The sequence below is a fragment of the Vombatus ursinus genome, unplaced genomic scaffold (assembly GCF_900497805.2).
Source record: "Vombatus ursinus unplaced genomic scaffold, bare-nosed wombat genome assembly UNPS02009205.1, whole genome shotgun sequence".
Taxonomy (NCBI): domain Eukaryota; kingdom Metazoa; phylum Chordata; class Mammalia; order Diprotodontia; family Vombatidae; genus Vombatus; species Vombatus ursinus.
In genome coordinates this window covers 18,465,487-18,485,040 of record NW_020948983.1, presented here as the reverse complement: position 1 = coordinate 18,485,040, position 19,554 = coordinate 18,465,487, and the positions used below count along the sequence as shown (strand labels likewise).

At 43.5% G+C, this 19,554-nt stretch overlaps 1 protein-coding gene across 6 annotated transcripts in view; it reads left to right on the top strand.

Annotated features, from left to right (window-relative positions):
* Positions 1-19,554, top strand: part of GBF1 (golgi brefeldin A resistant guanine nucleotide exchange factor 1) — a 127,732-nt gene that overhangs the window by 90,637 nt on the left and 17,541 nt on the right. For 4 of the 6 annotated variants that reach the window (XM_027852159.1, XM_027852156.1, XM_027852157.1 and 1 more), the window contains exons 4-14: positions 3,397-3,528; positions 6,729-6,847; positions 7,445-7,553; positions 8,174-8,234; positions 10,153-10,207; positions 10,951-11,025; positions 14,638-14,776; positions 15,951-16,174; positions 17,596-17,764; positions 18,293-18,504; positions 18,837-18,935. In XM_027852159.1, coding sequence (XP_027707960.1) covers positions 3,397-3,528; positions 6,729-6,847; positions 7,445-7,553; positions 8,174-8,234; positions 10,153-10,207; positions 10,951-11,025; positions 14,638-14,776; positions 15,951-16,174; positions 17,596-17,764; positions 18,293-18,504; positions 18,837-18,935 — 1,394 coding nt within the window. The remainder of the gene's footprint in view (positions 1-3,396; positions 3,529-6,728; positions 6,848-7,444; positions 7,554-8,173; positions 8,235-10,152; positions 10,208-10,950; positions 11,026-14,637; positions 14,777-15,950; positions 16,175-17,595; positions 17,765-18,292; positions 18,505-18,836; positions 18,936-19,554) is intronic. The other 2 variants (XM_027852161.1, XM_027852160.1) reach the window with 1 other exon arrangement.

The window sequence follows — 19,554 nt, the reverse complement described above, 5'->3', positions numbered from 1 at the left end:
CAAAAGGAAAAGGAGTACTAGCAGTGTGACCACGGACAAGTCACTTAACCCCATTGCCCAGCCAAAAAAAACCCCCCAAAAAACCCAGAATATTGTGATTTAAAATATGTCGGGGCCGCTAGGCAACACAGTGGATAGAGCACCGGCCCTGGAGTCAGGAGGACCTGAGTTCAAATCCGGCCTCAGACACATAACATTCACTAGCTGTGTGACTCTGGGCAAGTCACTTAACCCCAATTACCTCAAATTAAAAAAAGGAGGGGGGAAGGGGATGGCAGAGGATAAGATGGATAGATAATATCATAGAAACAATGAACATGAACTTGGACCGACTTTGAGAGATAGTGGAGGATAAAAGGGCCTGGCATACTATGGTCATGTAGGACTATTACAGCTGAAAGAGAAGTAATCTGGGCCAACCCCCTCATTTGACAGATAATTTGTTAGGACTTTATTTAGGAGCTACCTGGGTATAAGCCCAGAGATTCCAAATGAATGAGTCTGGAATTATATCATGTAATACTCATTCTGGCGCTTCTAGGACCTCCTTGGGCTCTTCCTGCAGTCTTTATCTAGGCTCCTCATTGAGTGCCTTACTCTTTCCCTCCAAGGTCTCTTACTTCCCACTTGAGTTTAGTTCTTCTTAAGAGAAGTGGACCTACCTGAAGCTGTTCCTTTCACCTTGATATCCTAATTCTATACCTTCCCAGTGAGGGGAATACTCTGGGTAGAGATTTAGGTGTTAATGTCTCAGGATAGATCAAAGTGTAGAGAGAGCAGGTCTCTATTAGAGATGTGAATTCGAAAATTTTGACAGTGTTCTTTGTTTCTTTTTCTGATGATTTCCTTGAGTTTTCCTGGAAAAAAAAATAACAAAGCAGGATAAGTAACATTTTTATCCCTAATTTTTCTGGGTTTTCCTTCACCTGGCCTTCCCTTCTCTATTTTAAATGTTTATGAATAAATTAAGTTATACATAATATGTTTTTAAATTATCCTATTCTGTGTATTTGTTACACTCCAAAAATCATTTTCCCCCACCAAAAAGAGTTTTTCTCCGGGTTTCAAAATTTAAGTGGAGGCTATGGGAAAAAGAAACAAATTTCAGACAGCTGATGAAATCACTGTAAAGTCAACCTTGGAAATACTTTGGGAACTGCCAGTTAACTAAAGCTTTAATCTGAGAAGCAGCAGAACCCAGGAATGCTTATACAATGAAGGGGGCAAATGGGTGGGATCAGGGAACAGATAGAGATCTTCCAGCATGGGATTGATTATAGCCAAGAAATCCAGCTTCCTTTGACCTGTAGCAGTTGTGGAGCTGCCCCTTCAGATCTTCAGACTTATTTGAGACTTGTTTGGGAAGTTGTCTGAAAAATCAAAACAGGCCAGAGTTTTAACACTTTGGACATAGATGTGGAAGAGCTCTGTCAGGTTGAGTCAGGTCCTTGGGTCAGTGGTAAAACCCTCTTCAATCTTGCAGTCTTTTCCTTTTTTACAGGTAAGGGAGAGACTAAGTACAAACTGTATAGTCGTCTTTTCTCAATGGCCTATTGAGAAAATAACCCCATGATTCATCCTGTCTTTTGCAGAAGACTTGAAGCTAAGAAGGATAGTATTGTCACTTTGTGGGACAAAGTCAGGATCAAAAAAGATCTTGGAGACTCTTGAGCCAAATCTAATAAGATAAAATGTAATAAGGATAAATGTAAAATCCTACACTTTGATTTCAAAAATCAACTGTGCCAAGTACAAAATGGAGAAGATTGGGGCTAGTGCAATGGCTAGACAATAATTCCTAGGGAAAAAATCTCTAACCGCTGTGAAATTATAATTGCCAAACTTGGTCCTGGAAAAGAATGAGAAAATTCACCTCTCTTCTTTCATTGTAGAGGTAGAGACTATGGATATGAAAGACTGTATAGACTGTCAGTTGTGTTAATTTTCTTGAAATAATTTTTCTTTCCATTTTCTTTTTCAGTCTTTGTTACAAGAGATTGTTACTGAATAGGGTAGAGACAAGGGATTTATTTGGAAACAAATGTGATGGAAAAACAAAAAAAATCAATAAAATTAGATAACTTTTTTTAAAATCTCATGTTTTAATGGAGTACAAGCTAAAAAGTATGACAGTTAAAAAAGCCAAATTGATCATAGGCTGCATTAATAGAAGCATGGTGAACATTGCATATGTGTCAGATTTCTCTTTTTGATGTATTGATCAATATTGCTGAATTTTTTTCTCATTCTTTTAAAAAAATTGTTATAAAGGATGGCTTTCTGGGGAAGAAGATAGAGAAGGATACAGAGGGAAATCTAGGTGATGGAAAAACAAAAATATCAATAAAAATACATTTTACAAACATAAAATACAAGAGACAGTGTGCAGGAAAAGGGAGATGATAACCCCACTGTACTCTGCCCTTATCTGGAATATTGGGTTCTATTTTAGAGGCCACGTTTTTGGAGGGAGCATTAACAATCAAGAGAACGTTTAGAAGAGGGCACCCAGGACAGTGAGGAAACTTTAGACCAACCATATGAATATTAGTTGAAAGAATTAGAAATATTGTTTAGCCTGAAAAAGAGAGGACATAGGAGACATAACTACCTTTAGATATTTGAAGAGTTATTTTATAGAAGAAGGGTTAGATTTGTTCTTGGTTCCAGAAGGCAAAACTAGGAATAGTGGGTAGAAGCTGCAAAGACGCAAATTTAGATTCAGCATAAGGAAAAACTTCCTAACTGAGGTTTCTAAAAGTGAAATTGAGTACCAAAGCAGTTAGTAAGTCTCCCCTTAGTAGAGGTTTTCAAATAAAGGCTGAATAACCATTTGTTGGTGATATTGTAGAGGAAATTCTTATTCAGCTGAGTGAGTACATGATAAACTGGATGACTTTTGAGAGTCATTCCTCCTCTAACTTGGAGATTCTGTGATTATTTCATTCTCAGGTCAAGGCCTTCACAGATTATAATCCAAGATATAATAAGTGGGAAATGCAAGTAGCCCTACCCTTTCCATCCATTCTTTCCTTCCTCATTAAAGAACTGCAAGTCCCAGAGAGCAGGCATGCTTTGATCAGAGACAGACCACTTTGACTAGAAAGGCTGAAGACACAGTTATAGGGATGGTTCTGGTTAGCATCCCAGCCTTAAGGCTCCTTTACTAGGCAACAGCTGGCTCCTCTTGTCCAGATTGCCAAGATCTGTAGGGGATGGAGAAGTGAGGGAAGAAATGAAAGATAAAGGTGATCAGAGAAGCCAGGGATCTGATCTTTCATTGACCCAGCAACGATGGTCTTTGGGCATATATAGTAGCAAGAAGGGTCTCTTTATGGGGGGAAGGAACTGCCTATCAAGTAGTATCTCTTCATGGACTCACTTCTTCCTTTACAGATCTCTCTGAGATTGAGCCCAATGTGTTCCTTCGACCATTCCTGGAAGTTATTCGTTCTGAAGACACTACTGGTCCCATCACTGGACTAGCACTCACCTCTGTTAACAAGTTTTTGTCATACTCACTCATAGGTAAGATCCTAGATCCTCTTTGGGCAGCCAAACTCGATGACTCAAGGACTATCATGAGAAGCATCCTGCTGTGTCCTCACCCTTCCTCCTCCCCTCCAATCATCCCCCCACGTTAAGTTATCATTGTTTAGTACTAATTGCTTACAGAGTAATGGGAGAAATGGAGGAGCTAGGACACTCAGATGCTTGGCCCTTTGCTTTTACCTCAGTAAGAGTTAAAAATGCAAGGTCCTTTCATTTATTTGTGTTTATTGAACTTGTGTAAGCCTTTGTTAGTGGATCTCTTTTCTCAAGATGTCAGCGTCTTTCTGTCATGTCCTTATCCCATGCTCAAGGATTAAGCATCTAGAAAAAAAAAAAAGATGTCTTCCTTTGTTTCCATATAGACAGACTATGGGATAAAGGTATAGCTCATACCTCAGCCAACTAGAAAGAAAAATGCTCTAAGGAGGAGGAGAATAAGACTGAGATAAGAGGCCTTGTACCCCAAAAGTTGGCTTTTTGAACATTCCCTGAGGCTAAAATTACCCCTAAACACCCAGCTTCCTGAGTAAAGTTGCTGGGCACCTGCTAGGGTGTGTTCCAGAAGCATCAACTTCCCCTGAGTACTCTAGCCCTTGCCTCACACTTGGATCCCTTCTCCACAGCAAATTGAGCCCAGGCAGCTCCTTCTTTGCCCTTAGCACCACCTGCAGGCTATTCTTCTGCACAGCCTCTGACTGCCTGTTCGTACCATCTCGCACTGTCTTTTAATGATCTCTCTACCCTCCAAGCTTTTTTGGTCAGCAAGCCATCTAAGGATCTGTCAGGAAAGAGAGCCCATTCTAGCCTCTAGGGCTGTAGAGGTGGTTTCTAGTTATCCAGAAGAAGGATTTTGCTAAATATGGTTATAATGGGGATAAGAGTGGGTGGGAATACAGTGATGAGTGAGGGCAAGAATGGCAGTGGACATGAAGAAACAACAGGTTTTCCTTGGGATTCAACCTGAATTTCATCCCTCTGACATTCTAGGCCTGTGTGGGTTGGGGGCAATGTGAAGTGAAAATGCAAAAGAACTTGGGAAGACTAAGGGAAGCCCCAAATGGCAGAACAGGCCTCCCCACCTGCTCATGTAGAAACTCAAAAGAACTTTCATTTGACCTGCAATTCTGCAAGATATCCCTGATATAACAGTTTCTGGAGTGGCCCTGGGTCCCAATTACAGGATGAGCCTTTTGTTTGGCTCCACATATCACCCAGGCCAAGATTTATACTGATGATTGCATGCCAGCTTAGTGGACGTCTTACTGTAATGCTGAAGCCTTTTCACTCTTACATGGCTTTTGGGAAAATTAATATTTTATTCAGACTTGGGTGTCATATGTTTCAGAGTGACAAGCAGAGCTAAAGAAGTCCTTAATAGGGGAGTTTTGCCAAGATGACCTATAAGGGTCAATCAGTTGTCCCCTCAAATCTATCCCCTTCAACCCTTATCAATCTCCTTTCACTCCCCTCAGAAATCTGAGGATGGGAAGCAGGAGCATCAATTTAGGAGTCAGGAAGACCTGAATTCAACTGCTACCTTAGACACTAGCTGTGTGACCTTGGACAAGTCGCTTAGTGTTTCCTCAGTTTCTTCATCTATAAAATGGGAATAATAATAGCACTTACCTCCCATAGTTGTTGTAAAAATCAAATGAGATAATTGTAAAGCACTTACTACAGTATCTGGCACAAAATAAACATTATATAAATGTTAGCTATCACTGTTATTATTATTATTAATCTCGAGTATCATAGGTAGCTAAAATGAAACCAAGATCCCAGTGGGAGAATGAGATCTGGCTGCAGGTTCTAAGGGAATTGGGCAAAAGGATGCTCAATAGTAATTCAGGACTAGGGCATGAAGAGTTGAGGTGACCTGTAAAGATCATAATTCCACCAGCCCACATGCTGGCATGAAAGATATATCCTTTTCTGGCCTATAACTTGGCCATTCCCTGTGCCTAGGGAGAGGGCTGTTGTACAGGGAATAAAGAGCCTTCAGAGATTTTTCCTGGGAAGGGTCCCAGGGCATAGAGGAAAGAAGATCTCCGACAAAGGTTGTTTACCTAGATGCCTGTTAGAAACCATTCTCTCCCATGGGTCAGAGTGTGCATTTAGTTCTAAGTAGCAAAAAAGTAAAGAAGCAACTTTTCCTACAAAGTCTTTATACTCCAGGGCCGCCTGTACTGTTTTTCTAAAGCCAGGGCCTTGCACAAACACTAGGTGCTTCATAACCATAATGATCTGAATTGCTGAGGAGTTCCTCCTGCTCTCTGTTCATTCTTACCATGTCCAACCTTGCTTCTCCCACTGACCCCCCCCTTTAATGCTTATCATCTCCCTGCCTCTCTCAAGTCTTCCTTTCCCCTTTCAGGACTAAGAACCAAGTCCTCGTAAGGGAACTTAGGGCAGGAACTTGGCACCAGAGGAACACTTCACCTTAACGGTGGCAATTTCCCTATGTTTAGCATGTAAATGAAAGAGGAGCTGAAGGAAAGTCAAGTGTCATAGAACTGACTATCCCAGGTCTTGGTCTAGCTACTGCCTTATCTTCTTAGTCTGAATGGAGCTAAGGGATCCTACTCTCTACCACCTCACTAATTAGCTACACCTAAACCTTGTTTTGTCCTTGTTCCCTTCTAATACCTGTTTAGTTAATATGGCAATAGGAATCACACACAGTGCAGTATTGTACTAAAGGAGATTGAAACCAAAGCCAGAAGAAGGATTCTCAGAGCTGCTGTGTGGCACCAGATATGATTACTGGCAGCAGTTTCAGTCCAGGCCACCCTCCAACCCTCCCAGCCTCAGCTGTGCCTGGGTTGAAGCTCCAGAATGAGCCTGAGAAAAAGCTGTGTTGAAAGATGTAAAGGAAAAGGCTACAGACTTGGCATCCTTAACTTAGTCCTTACTCATTTCTTTTCCTGGGAGAATCCCAAAACAGGAGTTCTGAGCTTCTCCTCATTCAGCCTTTCCTGGCTAAAAGGAATAGTTCTACATATTGAAGTTTGTTCATCCAGGGCACCTGATTCATGGAGCCAGTCATAGGCAGAAATTCCCAGAGGAAGTCAGACAAGAAAAACAAAATTGGAATCCTAGAGGGACAAAGCTCCTAGCGTAGATGGCCATACTTTTGTCCGCTGCTTCATTCAGTCTCTCCTTTGTTGGTGGAGCAGATCCCACTCATGAGGGCACAGCAGAAGGAATGGAGAACATGGCAGATGCTGTCACTCATGCTCGGTTTGTGGGCACGGACCCTGCCAGTGATGAGGTTGTCCTGATGAAAATTCTTCAGGTAAGTTGAGGGAGAGAGTAATTAGGCTAATGGCCAAGACCTCGTGCCACCAGATCCAATTACTCAGGACTGTGGGTGGGAGAGGGTTGTGTTTTAACTCTATAAGAGATTAGTGAGCCACTTTATTTTCAAACAGGCAGCTTAGGTACCCAAAGTAAAAGCTTTTTTGAAGGAAAGCTTTTAATAAATAAAATGATTTCAAGTGCCGGAAGTCCTTGATACATTGTAGATCTGACAAACCAGATTTATGCTGCCCATCTGCTGAGCCCTGGAGAGGGCCACAAGGAGACTCGACTGCCTCATGGACTCATTTGGTCACAAAACAGAGAAATCATTCCTGCGGAAGGTCCTTGGGATTCTAACAAAATGAAACCAGGGCTCTTTAGACCTCGCTTTCCTCTTCCATAAAATGATGTTTGGACTACATGAATCTAAGGCCCCTTCCAGTTCTAGAGTGATGATCCTATAATCTCTTAGGCCATATGTTCCTGTGACCTCAGAGACAAGTTGTGTGAGAGCAGCCTCTGAGCCCTCAGGCCCTGCCCCTCCCAGCACACCTTACTACTGTCTTCTTTGAAATTCCCGTTCTCCTTTCAGGTTCTTCGGACTCTGCTGCTAACCCCAGTGGGAGCCCATCTGACTAACGAATCTGTGTGTGAGATTATGCAGTCTTGCTTCCGGATCTGCTTTGAGATGAGGCTCAGTGGTAGGTGCATGTCAGTTAGCCCTCATATCTGGCTAGGACCTCTGGTCAGTTCCACTGAGACTGATTAATAATAGCTAACATTTATGTAGCACTTCATGGTTTACAGAGTATTTTACATATGTCGGCTTGTCTTCACAAACCTTGGAGAGAACCAAGACTCAAGACTTTTCCATTTCATCTTTGGTATAGCTGAGGCCAATCAGAGGCTTCCTGTATTAGTCATTTGTCCTGAGACTTGGCTAAAGGCTTCAAGTTTTTCTGGATAAACAGAGAAGGGAGTCTGGATGGATCCCACACTGTCTTTTGCCAGGACACTGGCCACCCTCAAGGTTTCTTGGGTTGCTGCTTGCCCCTCAGGTCTGCTGTGGGATGGAGGGGTATGGTTCAAGGTGGAGTAGAGGTTAGCCATGTTTCCCCAACCTTTTTTTCCCCCCATGACTCAGTGCTGCCACCTTGTGGCTGACTGCTGGCATGACTGCAAGGCCTTCACTGGAGCTGGTTTTAATAAGTTTGGCGTAATCCTTGGTAAACAAGGTTTGGAGGGGAGTCTGCTCAGAGAAGCCTCCTGATAATAGCACAGCAAGTAATGACACCTGTGTTATTTGTTTTTGTCTGTGCAGAGTTATTGAGAAAATCCGCAGAGCACACTCTCGTCGACATGGTGCAGCTGCTCTTCACAAGGTAAACCTGCTCATGTTTGCCTCGGCTGGGCTGCCCTGGCCCCCTGAGCCTGCCTGCTTTTCTCCAGCCACTTAAGGGACCTGGCTAGCCTTACAGCCACATCAGATGCCACTTGAATTGATGTGGGGGCAGTTCTCTGAGCTTCGGGTTACAGAGAAAAGGGAGTAAAGAACTGGCCTGACTTACAAGGGAAGGGAGGGTTTATTTGATCTGGACAGATGGAGATGATTCTGCTTCCCAGGCCAATGTCTGTTTCTATACAGGTAACAGCTGGGAAAGGGCAGTCCACCAAGGGAACTGAGCAGGAGAGGAGCTAGGCTCCCAGACTTTGACCTGATTTCTAAGGGAGAGGGACAAGACATTGATCTCCAGGCTTCCCCAGGTCCCTGGTTGTGGCCCAGGAATCCCTGCTGAAGTAGAAAGAGCAGTCTCCTTCTTACAGCTCTTCTTAGTTGTAACTTTGGGGGAACTAAGAAGGTTGCCTTTGTTCAGTATATTCTTGGCTTTCCTGAGTCAGTGGATAAGAATGATTGGGCATATCTCTAGACCTGCTGTGAAGGAAAGGCTCCTTATATTTAGTCTAGGATCATTTATTGATTTCTAACTTGAGTATTCCCCTTTTTCTACCTATTGTGTTCTCAGGACCCTGACATCTCATTGGGATGTGATATATGACTCTCATGTCATCTCCCACATAAGCCTCAACCAGGTGGATACTCATAAATTAGATCAGGAAAGGACTTTTGAGCTCCAAAAGCATCACTCTGGTGCTTAAGAAACTTCAGTGGCCACCCATTACTCTAGGATAAAATACAAACTCCTCTGTTTAGCCTTTAAAGACCTTCAGCCTATCTTTCTAGACTAGTTCACATTATTATACCACAAGCACTGTACATTTCAGCCAAAATGGCCTTCTGTTATTCCCCATATACAGCATTCCATTTCTGGCTTCTGGAGCCTTTTCAAAGCCTGTTCCTCATGTCCAGAAGGCACTCCACTCCTCACCTCTACTTCTTAGAATCCCAAACTTCCCTCCGGGCTTAGCTCAGGTACCCTTTCCTACATAAGAACTTTCCTTATCCCTCCAGTTGATGGTCTTTCCTTATCCTACAGTTGTTAGTGCCACCACACCTCCCTCCACCCCAGGAGAGCACTGTGTACTTTGTATGTATAGAATTTTGTATTTAAGTATTTATATCTGTGTTGTTTCCCTACCCTTGTCCCCATGGGGGCAGGTGCCATTTTGTTTTTGTCTTTGTGTCCCCAGTACCCAGTGCAGTGCCAGGCACATAGTAGGCACTTAATAAACACTTATTGAGTGAATGACTGAATGAATTAGTTTGGGGAGAGAAGAGCTCCTGAGCTCCCAGAACATTGAACCTCCTTGACTCCATGACGTCATTATTTCTTTCTGGAAGTGTCTGTAACAAGCACATCCCGATCCCTAAGAAGGTCTCAGTTGTGCTATTGTGGGAAAGGGGGGGGGGGGTGGTTATTGTCCTCACAACCATAGAAGCATATGATACTAAAAATGGAGTGAGTTCATTTAGTCCAACCCCTCATTTTGCAGATGAGGGCACTAAGAAGTGCCCCAGAGAAGTGAAATAACTTGATTGAAGACACGCAATGAATTAGTGGCTAGAGACCCAGATTAAATTCTAGCTCAAACTTCCAGTCTAGGCTTTTTCCCACTGTACCATACTGTACCATACAACCTTCATTGATGGTGATAAGACACACATATGTTTGTGGCTAGGTTGAGTGGAGCAGAGGCCTGTGAAACCTCCAGCTTGCTCTTCCTCTCATTCTTTTCTAGGGAGCAGGGCAGGCTATGACTCAGTACTACACAGGGTGCAAGCCAGCCTGCAGGAGGTCACCCTAGTAATCTTTGTATTCCTTGGGGCTTTCTATCTTACAGGTTACCTCAGTTTAAAGAAGAACCGAAGAACTATATAGGGACAAACATGAAGAAGGTAAGAAGGCCTGGGACTTGACTCATGCCCTTACCTCTGCCTAGCTTTCCTTTCCCCTCATCAATGCCTCAGGTATTTTCTTGGAACAACTTTATTCTGTAGAGAAATGTTTTTGTTTGGGAAGATCTGCTTAGAGTCTAAGAATAGCCATCACACATATTCAGGCTCTGAATGCCATTGGAAACACTTTGCTACCCCAGAGGCTTCTCCCTTCCCTGCTCTTCCTTTCTGACCCATTTTTATTCCTAGTACTGGCAAGGGCTTAAGACCTGGAGCTCTCCTTCCATAAAGGTGATCCCTTCAGGATCTTTTTGAAGGTTTTAAAGGCCATGCTGGAATGGTGTTTGGGCAGAAATGAAAATCACTGGTTCTCCATAAGGCTGAGTGCTTCATGTCAGATGAAGATGGACCCCACTATGTTGCTGGACTTATGCCCTCCCCTCTGGAAAGTTCAGAAGTGCCTGGCCTGTCAGGGGTGGGCAGGTCATCAGACATCTGACTTTCTGCTGCTTAGACCTGAGAAACTGGACTTCCCAGAACTTACTCCCAGGTCTCAAAAGGGTACACAAGAATAATAATGGCAACTCTCAGCCTCATGAAACTCTGCCTGTCAGGCCTGGACAGCAATTCCTGTCTGTTTGGTGCATGCCTCTCCCTGCCCACAGTACTGCCCTGGGTCCTGTTGCTGTGTCTCTGGGTTGATTTCACTTTGTTAAAACCGTGCATTTGCCTGTCTTTCACAGATTTCTCCATGTCTCCTCAACAAACTGGAACTAAGTAGTGGGGAACAACCCAAAGCCCTGAACCAGTTAGAGAGGGTACTGCTCTTTAAGAACCTCAAGGTCTCTCTCTCTCCCTTTCCATCCCCTTCCTCTTCTATTTTTGCAAGCACCACCTGGGTCCCAGCCCTTTTGTGTGAAGCAAAACTTCCCTTTCCCTGGTAACACAGCACGGCTTGGGGAAGGTGCATGCAATTGTTGCTTTGCAGTGTTGGGATTCTGCCTGGGGCAGGAGGAGAGCTAGTAGAGAAGGGAGTGGAATGGTGCACAGACCTGGAGAAAGAAAGCTAGCCCTGCCATGTCATCTCATCTTTCAAGGAGTCAAGCACCAACATCGCTAGGGAAGTGAGAAAGACCTCCAGACAGAAACCTCTCCTCTCCTCCCTTTCTCTCTGCCTTTCCTTTTCACTGTCATAACTAACAAAGGAATCCCAGGCAGTGTTCCCTGATTGATGAGGTTGGGTTTGGAGGAGATGGGAGAGTTATCAGACTTTGAGCCACCTGGGGTGCCATCAAGAACAGGTATTCTGGAATGTGGCTTCTGGGAAGTAATAGGGTGGTGCCAGGGTCTACTGAGTGCCCCAGGCCACCTAGTATGCCTCATGTCTTTGGATATTCACTCTTATCACTCAAGGCATAGGGTTTGATGAAACCAGGGAGAATAGGGTCCAAGTTTGAGAAACTTTGTCTCATGCCTTACTTTTCTCCTGTTTCCTTGAGCCAGAGGGATAATGTCTCTATCCCTTCACTAAGAATTTTCCCACTAGAGGTGAGGCATTTGAAGCAGTGAGGAACTGTGTGACTCTGGGGGGGTTAGCCTGGACCACAAACCTATCTTCTCAGCATGTTGTTGTCTCTTGAATGCCAACTGGTATGCTTGTCCAGTTTTGAGTTCCGTCTCCCTCAACTGGCCAGACTTGGTATGTAGCCATAGTTATTAACCTTGGATCCTGCCCTTTTTCTCAAATATCACACTGACTTCTGGAAACACAGAGGTCAGCAGGTATGGTGATTTGAGGTTCCCCAGCTCCGTCAGATCCTGAGGTGAATAGCATCATCACCACTATCTTAGGACCTTTCCCTTCTGCTACTAGAGGATTTCCTTTCTTTTCCTGCCCCAAAGCAGTCTAGTGAGAGGAATACCTCCCTTTGCTGAGAATTAGCCTTATCACACATTTGTTCCTAGATTCTGAGAATCTTCCCTTAGACCAGGTGTTTATTTCATCACTTAGATGTTGTAATTATAACACTACCTCCCAGCACCCACCCTAGCTGGAAATCAGATGGGCCTATAGAAGCAGGTGGAGTTGTAATAGTAGAGAACCCAGAAGAAGGTAGTGCAGTGTAACTGATCTCACTGGAAATGTGTCAGTGCAGTGGGAATTAAACTGCCTTGAGCCCCTGGCTAGATGGGAGTTTACTGAAGAGAAAGGAGATAGGCCAAGAATGATTAGGCCAAGACCCTGGTACTTTTTAGAGATCAATGGCAAATAGATTATTGGTTCTCTCTCAGCAAACCACATAGTTGGCAACTTGTCAGTGCAGCTTACAAGACTTTGACTCTTCCAATGATCCTTGGTCCCCTTGCTGCAGAAGTTTTGATGATTTCTCTGTGGGGTCCTCTTGCTCCCATGGGGAAGTCTCTTCTAATTTGGTATTAATACCAGTTCTAGTGGACAACTTCCTGGGAGAGAAATCTCCCTACCTTACTGAAATGTTCAAAACCCTGAAGGTGTCTGTGATGTAGGCAACAGGGCTTTAGGGGTCTCACTATCATGTTTTAGAGAACTGGGGGCTGTTTCCTGAGGACGTCTCACTTTGGAGAGCTATAGGTAAGGAACTGGATAATCTGTTGTTTCTCAGTCAGGCACATTAAGGAACCTTTAGTCAGCTGCTTCACAACCCTCCTAAAAAAAGGAACTATGTATACCTATGGAGAAGGATCAATTGCCCTGCCCAGGTCAGGTGATAGGATCATAGATTTAAAGCTAAAAGAGACTTTAGGCATCATCAGATTCACCCATCTCATTTTATCCATAAGAAAACTGAGTACCAGTGAGGTTTAGTGATTTACCTAAGATCACATAAATGAAACACACACTCTAACTCCAAATCCAATGTTCTTTCCACTCTTCCATGCTGCCTCAGAGTATTCAGAGACTTAGGGAAAAGAAAAAAATGAAATCTGGTAAGAGTAAGGAAGGGACCATGGCAAGGATAGCATTATCTTGTCTGCTCAGCCCTTGGGAAATAGGAAAAAGTTTTTTCTCCCAATTAAGGGTGGTATTGATAGATAGGCTCTGGGGGAAAGGAACTGGAGGGCCAATCTGAGAAAGGTCAATCAGGGAGTAAATCAGTTTGGGGCTGCATTTTCAGAGTGGGTACAGTTTAAAATGATGAAAGCATCTGGGTTGAGGAAGAAATGGTCCTAGATGAAATAAATGAGTTCATAGTAAAGAAAAGATCATTAAATCTAAACAGTCCAATACTAAGGACCCCATGACAATCAACAGGCAGTAAAGTTGGAAGTCCACTGTGACTAAAAAGAAGCTATGAGAACAGCAATCTAACATATTGGATAGCTAACAGGATGGAATGAGATGTAGGGAAATAGATGGACTTGATTTTGGGGAATGCAAAACTGCACTGAAAGAGGCAAGGTAGGGTAAGACAGGAGTAGTGAACTGGTACATTTATTCAGCAAATAGCAACTGCATTTGGGATTGAGAAAATTGCTGAGTAGTCATGGCTTTAACTGCTGGTCTCAGCTGGTATGCTGTTCCATTTTTACAAAGAGGAAATTCACTAGCCAATCTCATGCAAAAAGCCAGGGAATAAGGAGGAACAGTTGCCGAGGGCCAGAGATAGAGAGCTCTGAAAGAAGCTCAAGTGGGAAGAGTGGGTTCACATCTTTTGTACAAGAACTTTCCACCTCAGAAATCTCCCCAGGGTTAGATTCAGCAGGACAATTGAGGGGGAAAGTTCTTGAAGTTCTGGGCCATTGGGCCTGGAGAATGACTCCTGGCAAGGTGGTCACTGCTAATGATTTCCTGATACCTTCTGCATGCCCACTCCGTGTGTGGCCTGAAACAAACCTCTGCTAGAAGACCTTGGTCCTGTTGTCAAAGCCAGTCATCCTTAGGAGATTGTATAAGAAGTATCTGCACTGCTCTACCAAAGCCCATCCCCAGTGCTAGTAGACTTGTTTGACTGGACAGAGAGGTTGGGGAGTGGAGCATGGGAATGCCCAGGTGCTAATGAAAGTTCTGATACTTAGCTCTGTAGTCTCAAGCTGTGGTCCAGAAAAGGTTTGGGATGAGGAATTGGAGGCCCTTATTCTTCTGACTCCAGAGTTCTTCAGATTTAAGAGTGGTTGCTGAGACCAGGAGGCCTCCTTCCAGGAGTCAATTGCTAAGCTAGCCTGTTAGGTGTGAGTAAATACATTTGGAAGAATAGTCAGATTGAAAGGATGAGAGTGTGATCCATTGTGGTTTTCATTTGGCCATGGGTGGATGGTACCGGGGAGAGGATGCTTTAGGCTGCTTCCTGTGGTCAAATGGGGCTGCTCCTGACTAAACTTTGAGGGGAGGGAGGGCTCTAGCAACTGAATCCTAGCTCAGATGACAATTCAATGGGGTGTGATATTTGCAGCTAAAAATGAGAGCAGGAGGCATGAGTGATTCATCCAAGTGGAAAAAGCAGAAGAGGTCTCCACGGCCCCCACGACATGTCACCAAAGTCACAGAGTCACCCACTACTAATGGAGCTACCCTGTCCTCCAACTTTACAGGTAAGTTTCCTTCTAGCTAAAACTATACCTTGGTCTCAGGTTTCTGGATTTCTTTTGAACAGGATAATATAGGGTGATGGCTCCTACAAAGAAGACATTCTTCTCTTTGATGGAGTGGGGGCTAGAGACGTGATTATAACCATGATCTATGTGCTGGGAGCAGGTGCTTTCATTTTAATCAAATGGGGTGTAAAATCTCTGAGCTCTTGTGTGCTGTACAGTTTGAACAGTGAACTCTAGTATTCTATGACCCTTCAGCAATTCTACAGTAGCTTTTGAGGTTTTTTGTTCCAAGGGAAACCCTGGATACCTGTTCTGCTAAGACAATAAGTTTTCAAAGAGTATTGAGATCACAGCAGTACCACTACTAGGTCTGTATCTCAAAGAGATCATAAAAAATGGAAAAGGGCCCACATGTACAAAAATATTTCTAGCAGCTATTTTTGTGGTAGCAAAGAGTTGGAAATTGAGGGGATGCCCATCAATTGGGAAATGGCCAAACAAGTTGTGGTATATGAATGTAATATTGTGCTATAAGAAGTGATGAGCAGGCAGATTTCAGAAAACCTGGAAAGACTTACATGAACTGATGCTGAATGAAATGAGCAGAACCAGAAGAATACTATACACAGTAACAGCCACATTGTGCAATGACTGACTTTGAAAGACTTGGCTCTTCTCAGCAATGCATGGATCTAAGACGACTCCAAAAGACTCACGATGGAAAATGCTATCCACATCCAAAGAAAGAACGATGGAGTCTGAATGCAGATCGAAGCATACTATTTTCTCTCTTTCTCTTTTTGTTTTTTCTTTCTCATGGTTTTTCCCTTTTGTTCTGATTCTTCTTTCACAACATGACTAACGTGGAAATATGTTTAATATGATTGCACATATATAACCTATGTTAGAGGGAAGGGAGGGACGAAAAAATCTGGAACTCAAAATCTTATAAAAGTGAATGTTGAAAACTATCTTTACATGTAATTGGAAAAAATGAAATACCATTAAGTGGAAAAAAAAACAATCAAATGAAAATTTAAAAAAAAAAGAGTATTGAGATCAACACACAGACTGGGATATGAAGAAGCTGTGACTGTCTCACAGCTTCTGGAATTATAGCATTTCTTCCCTTCAAGCATATGCTCATTTTCCAAGGGACTCTCTTTGGCAGGTGCTGTGCCCTTCATTGATGCCTCCATGCCTGTGTCCTCCACAAGTTCTGAAGCCACCTCCACAGCTGTGAGCCCCTCAACTGATAGTGGCCTTGACCTCTCCTCCCAGACCACATCCAAGGAAGATCTCACTGACCTGGAGCAGGCTGGCTCCCTGGGACCCAGCGCAGCCTTGGTGCCTGTAAACAGCGAATTGGGCTCTCCTGAACAGTCTGATCCCCAGGTATAGTATCTCTCAAGATCTCTAATTTTCTCTTTGAAAACTGGCTGCTTTCTTCAGCTCTTTGCATTCTTTCCTAAACCATGGCTGGTAGAAAAGGACTTAGGAAGCTATCTCCCTTCTGGTGGCACAGTAGATGGACCTGCAGTCCCACAGTCAGGAAGACCTGACCTAAGTTCAAATCCATCCTCAGATACTAGCTATGTAACCCTGGGCAAGTCACTTAACCTCTGTTTCCTTATCTGCAAAATGGGAATAATTATAACACCTGTCTCCCAGGGTTCATGAGATGAGATGATAATTGTAAAGAGTTTAGCACAGTGCCTGGCACATAATAAGAAGTATATTTGTTGTTCAGTCATTTCAGTCATGTCCAACTCTTTGTGACCCCATTTAGGGTTTTCTTGTCCAAGATACTCGAATGATTTGCCATTTCCTTCTCCAACTCATTTTACAGATGGGGAAACTGAGGCAAACAGGATTAAGTGACTTGCCCGGGGTCACACAGCTAGTAAGTGTCTGAGGTGAGATGTGAACTCAGGAAGATGAGTCTTCCTGACTCTAGGCCCAGCACTCTGTGCACTGCCCACCTAGCTGCCCTAAGAGCTATATAAATGTCAACTATTATTACCTCTCTGTTCCAGTGATATTTCCTGAAAGGCATGGCTTTCTTGTAAAGGAGAGGAGTAGAGCAGTTACTGTGTGTTCCAGGGTAGTGGGATTGAGGGAGCCAGGCAAGTCACTGGCAGCCTCCCTAGTATTTAAGGGAAGGTTCTGAACCCAGATCCAGTGAAAGTTCTTACTACTTCCATCTTTCCAGGCATACTGTTTACTATACTTCATGAGAAATTTGTGATGCTCTTTCATCCCTCAGAAGTTAAAATGGGGTCTTGGCATAGTCAGCCCTCAATAAATGTTGAATTGAAAATGTTTAAAAATCATATTGTCATGTAAACTCATAAAATTAATAAAAACCTAGGTTTAAGGGACATAAAAGGTCATGTCTCCAAATCTACCTCTTTAACAAATGAGGAAACAGGCTCAGAAATGTGAAATGAACTGCTCATGGTCACCCAGCCACTTAGTGGCAGAACTGGGACTAGAACTCTTTTGACTCCTAGTCCAGTACCTTTTCTGTTACCCCATGCTGTCTTTTGCTATCTACTCATGTTTTAAAGCCAAAAGATCTGGGTCCCTCATATACAATTTTGTTAGAAAAGAATGAGAAGAGTCTAATACCTCCTATGTGTGTTCCATAAGGGGAAATTTTTAGAACTCAACCTTTCAAGATTAAGCTTTCTGCCTTCACTGGACCTCCCCACTTCTTCTGTACCTCTTCAGCCTATTGTAAAGGAAAGGGGTTGTCCAGGATGAGCTTTCACTTCCATTCGAACTCTTAAGAATTCTATAATCCTGTGCTATAGCATGAAGTGTCCCAGGTGGAAAAGGTCCAGTCAGCATCCGTGGAGTCCATCCCTGAGGTGTTAGAAGAGTGTACTTCTCTAGCTGACCATTCAGATTCAGCCTCCGTCCATGACATGGACTATGTCAATCCCCGTGGCGTTCGCTTCACACAGTCCTCCCAGAAAGAAGGTGAGTGTTGCCAGGCTGGTGGTTCTTCTTCCTCTTTCTCCTCTTTCTCCTCTTCCCACTTCCCCAAACTCTTATCCATGAAGCTGCCCAGGAAGCTCAAGAATTTCAGGGGATTTCTACCTGCTAAGCTAAATTCTCTGCCTTCCTTTGCTGTGATCATCAGGGATTTGAAATTGTTAGGGAGTTGTTTAGCAGTCTGTAGAGCTGGGGGGATCAAAGGAAAAAGCAACTTTTTTTCTGTTAAAAAAAAAGAGAGAGAGAGAATACTTCTTATTGATGCCTTGTTTTTGATGTCATATCCATTCCTTCATGTATTCTTTCCCTTCCCCTACCCCTTGAAACAAAAATTTAAAAAGAAAGAGAAAAAAGTTCTTTGGAACTTTTTCTTTTTTCTTTTGGAACTTTTGCAACTCTTAGGTATAAGTTCTTTGGAGGTAATTGTTTGACTGGATTTGTCTTGTATTATTAGAAACTCTTTAAGGGACTAGTTATTTATTTTAAGTAATTTTCCCTCCTTGCTTTCTCCAGGTACAGCATTGGTCCCCTATGGCCTCCCCTGTATCCGTGAGCTCTTCCGTTTCCTTATCTCTCTTACCAACCCTCATGACCGACATAACTCAGAAGTCATGATCCACATGGGATTGCAGCTGTTGACTGTGGCCCTTGAGTCTGCACCTGTGGCCCAGTGCCAGCCCTTGCTAGGCCTCATCAAGGATGAGATGTGCCGCCATTTATTCCAGGTGAAAATGGGAATAATTGAAAGGGTGTGGGAAACTAAAGTTTCACTAGCACATGTGTCAATCCCTCATGGCAGTGGTGATGAGGTAAGGAGCACTGGGAAAGGAAAGTTTGGATTTTCTGAGAAGGATAAGTGAGGCTTCCTGCCCATTGCCCAGCCAACCCAGAGTAAAGGTTCCCTAGTCTTTGCCAGTAACGCTGGCACAAGGAATGAGATATGAGAATTGCCAAGTGTAGGTAACTCTCAGAGCCCTGAACTTGAAGTAAAGCCTTATTCTGACTGAGCAGTGGCAAATACCAGAAACTTCATAGCTTTTCCTGTTCTTTTCTCTAGCTGCTAAGTGTGGAGCGACTAAGCTTATATGCAGCCTCCCTCCGGGTGTGCTTCCTGCTCTTTGAGAGCATGCGAGAACATCTCAAATTCCAAATGGAGGTGAGTCATCTGGTCCTGTTAGGGTGAGGAACACAGGGCATGGAGGCTTTGCTCCTTCTGGGGTGGGATTCAGGAATTTGTAGGTGAGTCATTGACCCCCTAAGAAAGAACTCATTGTAGGATAGCTGTCATTTCCCTTGGAGCTGTCATTTCCCTTGGTGAGGACACAATTCCAAAAAAGAATCAAGGGACTGCTATTGTAAAAAGAGGACTACAATGGTGGGATGGGGGGCCTCCAGCTTTGGGACTAGCTTGTTTACCTGGCAGTCCCTTTCAAGCCCAAGCAAGTTGCAGGAAGGAACTGGAAGCAAGACTAGATCATATCATCAGCTCATTTGATAAGATAATTAGCTCATCTGAAAAGAAATCAGGCAGCTTTGGGCTATATAAAACCAGAGGTGGAAAGTCAGGCTTCATTCCTGAGTCAAGTGGCCATGGTATGTGCCTGGGGTTTGGAAGCAGGTGAGATTCTCTTAGGTGAGTTTCCATAGCACTTGACACTCAGCCTTGATGAGCAATGTAGTGCTTACTTGTGCCTTCCCCTCTCTTTATTGTTTCCTCTGTCCTACTGTGTCTTTTTCCTTTGTTCCATCCTATTGGGAATCTGTGACTGCTGCCA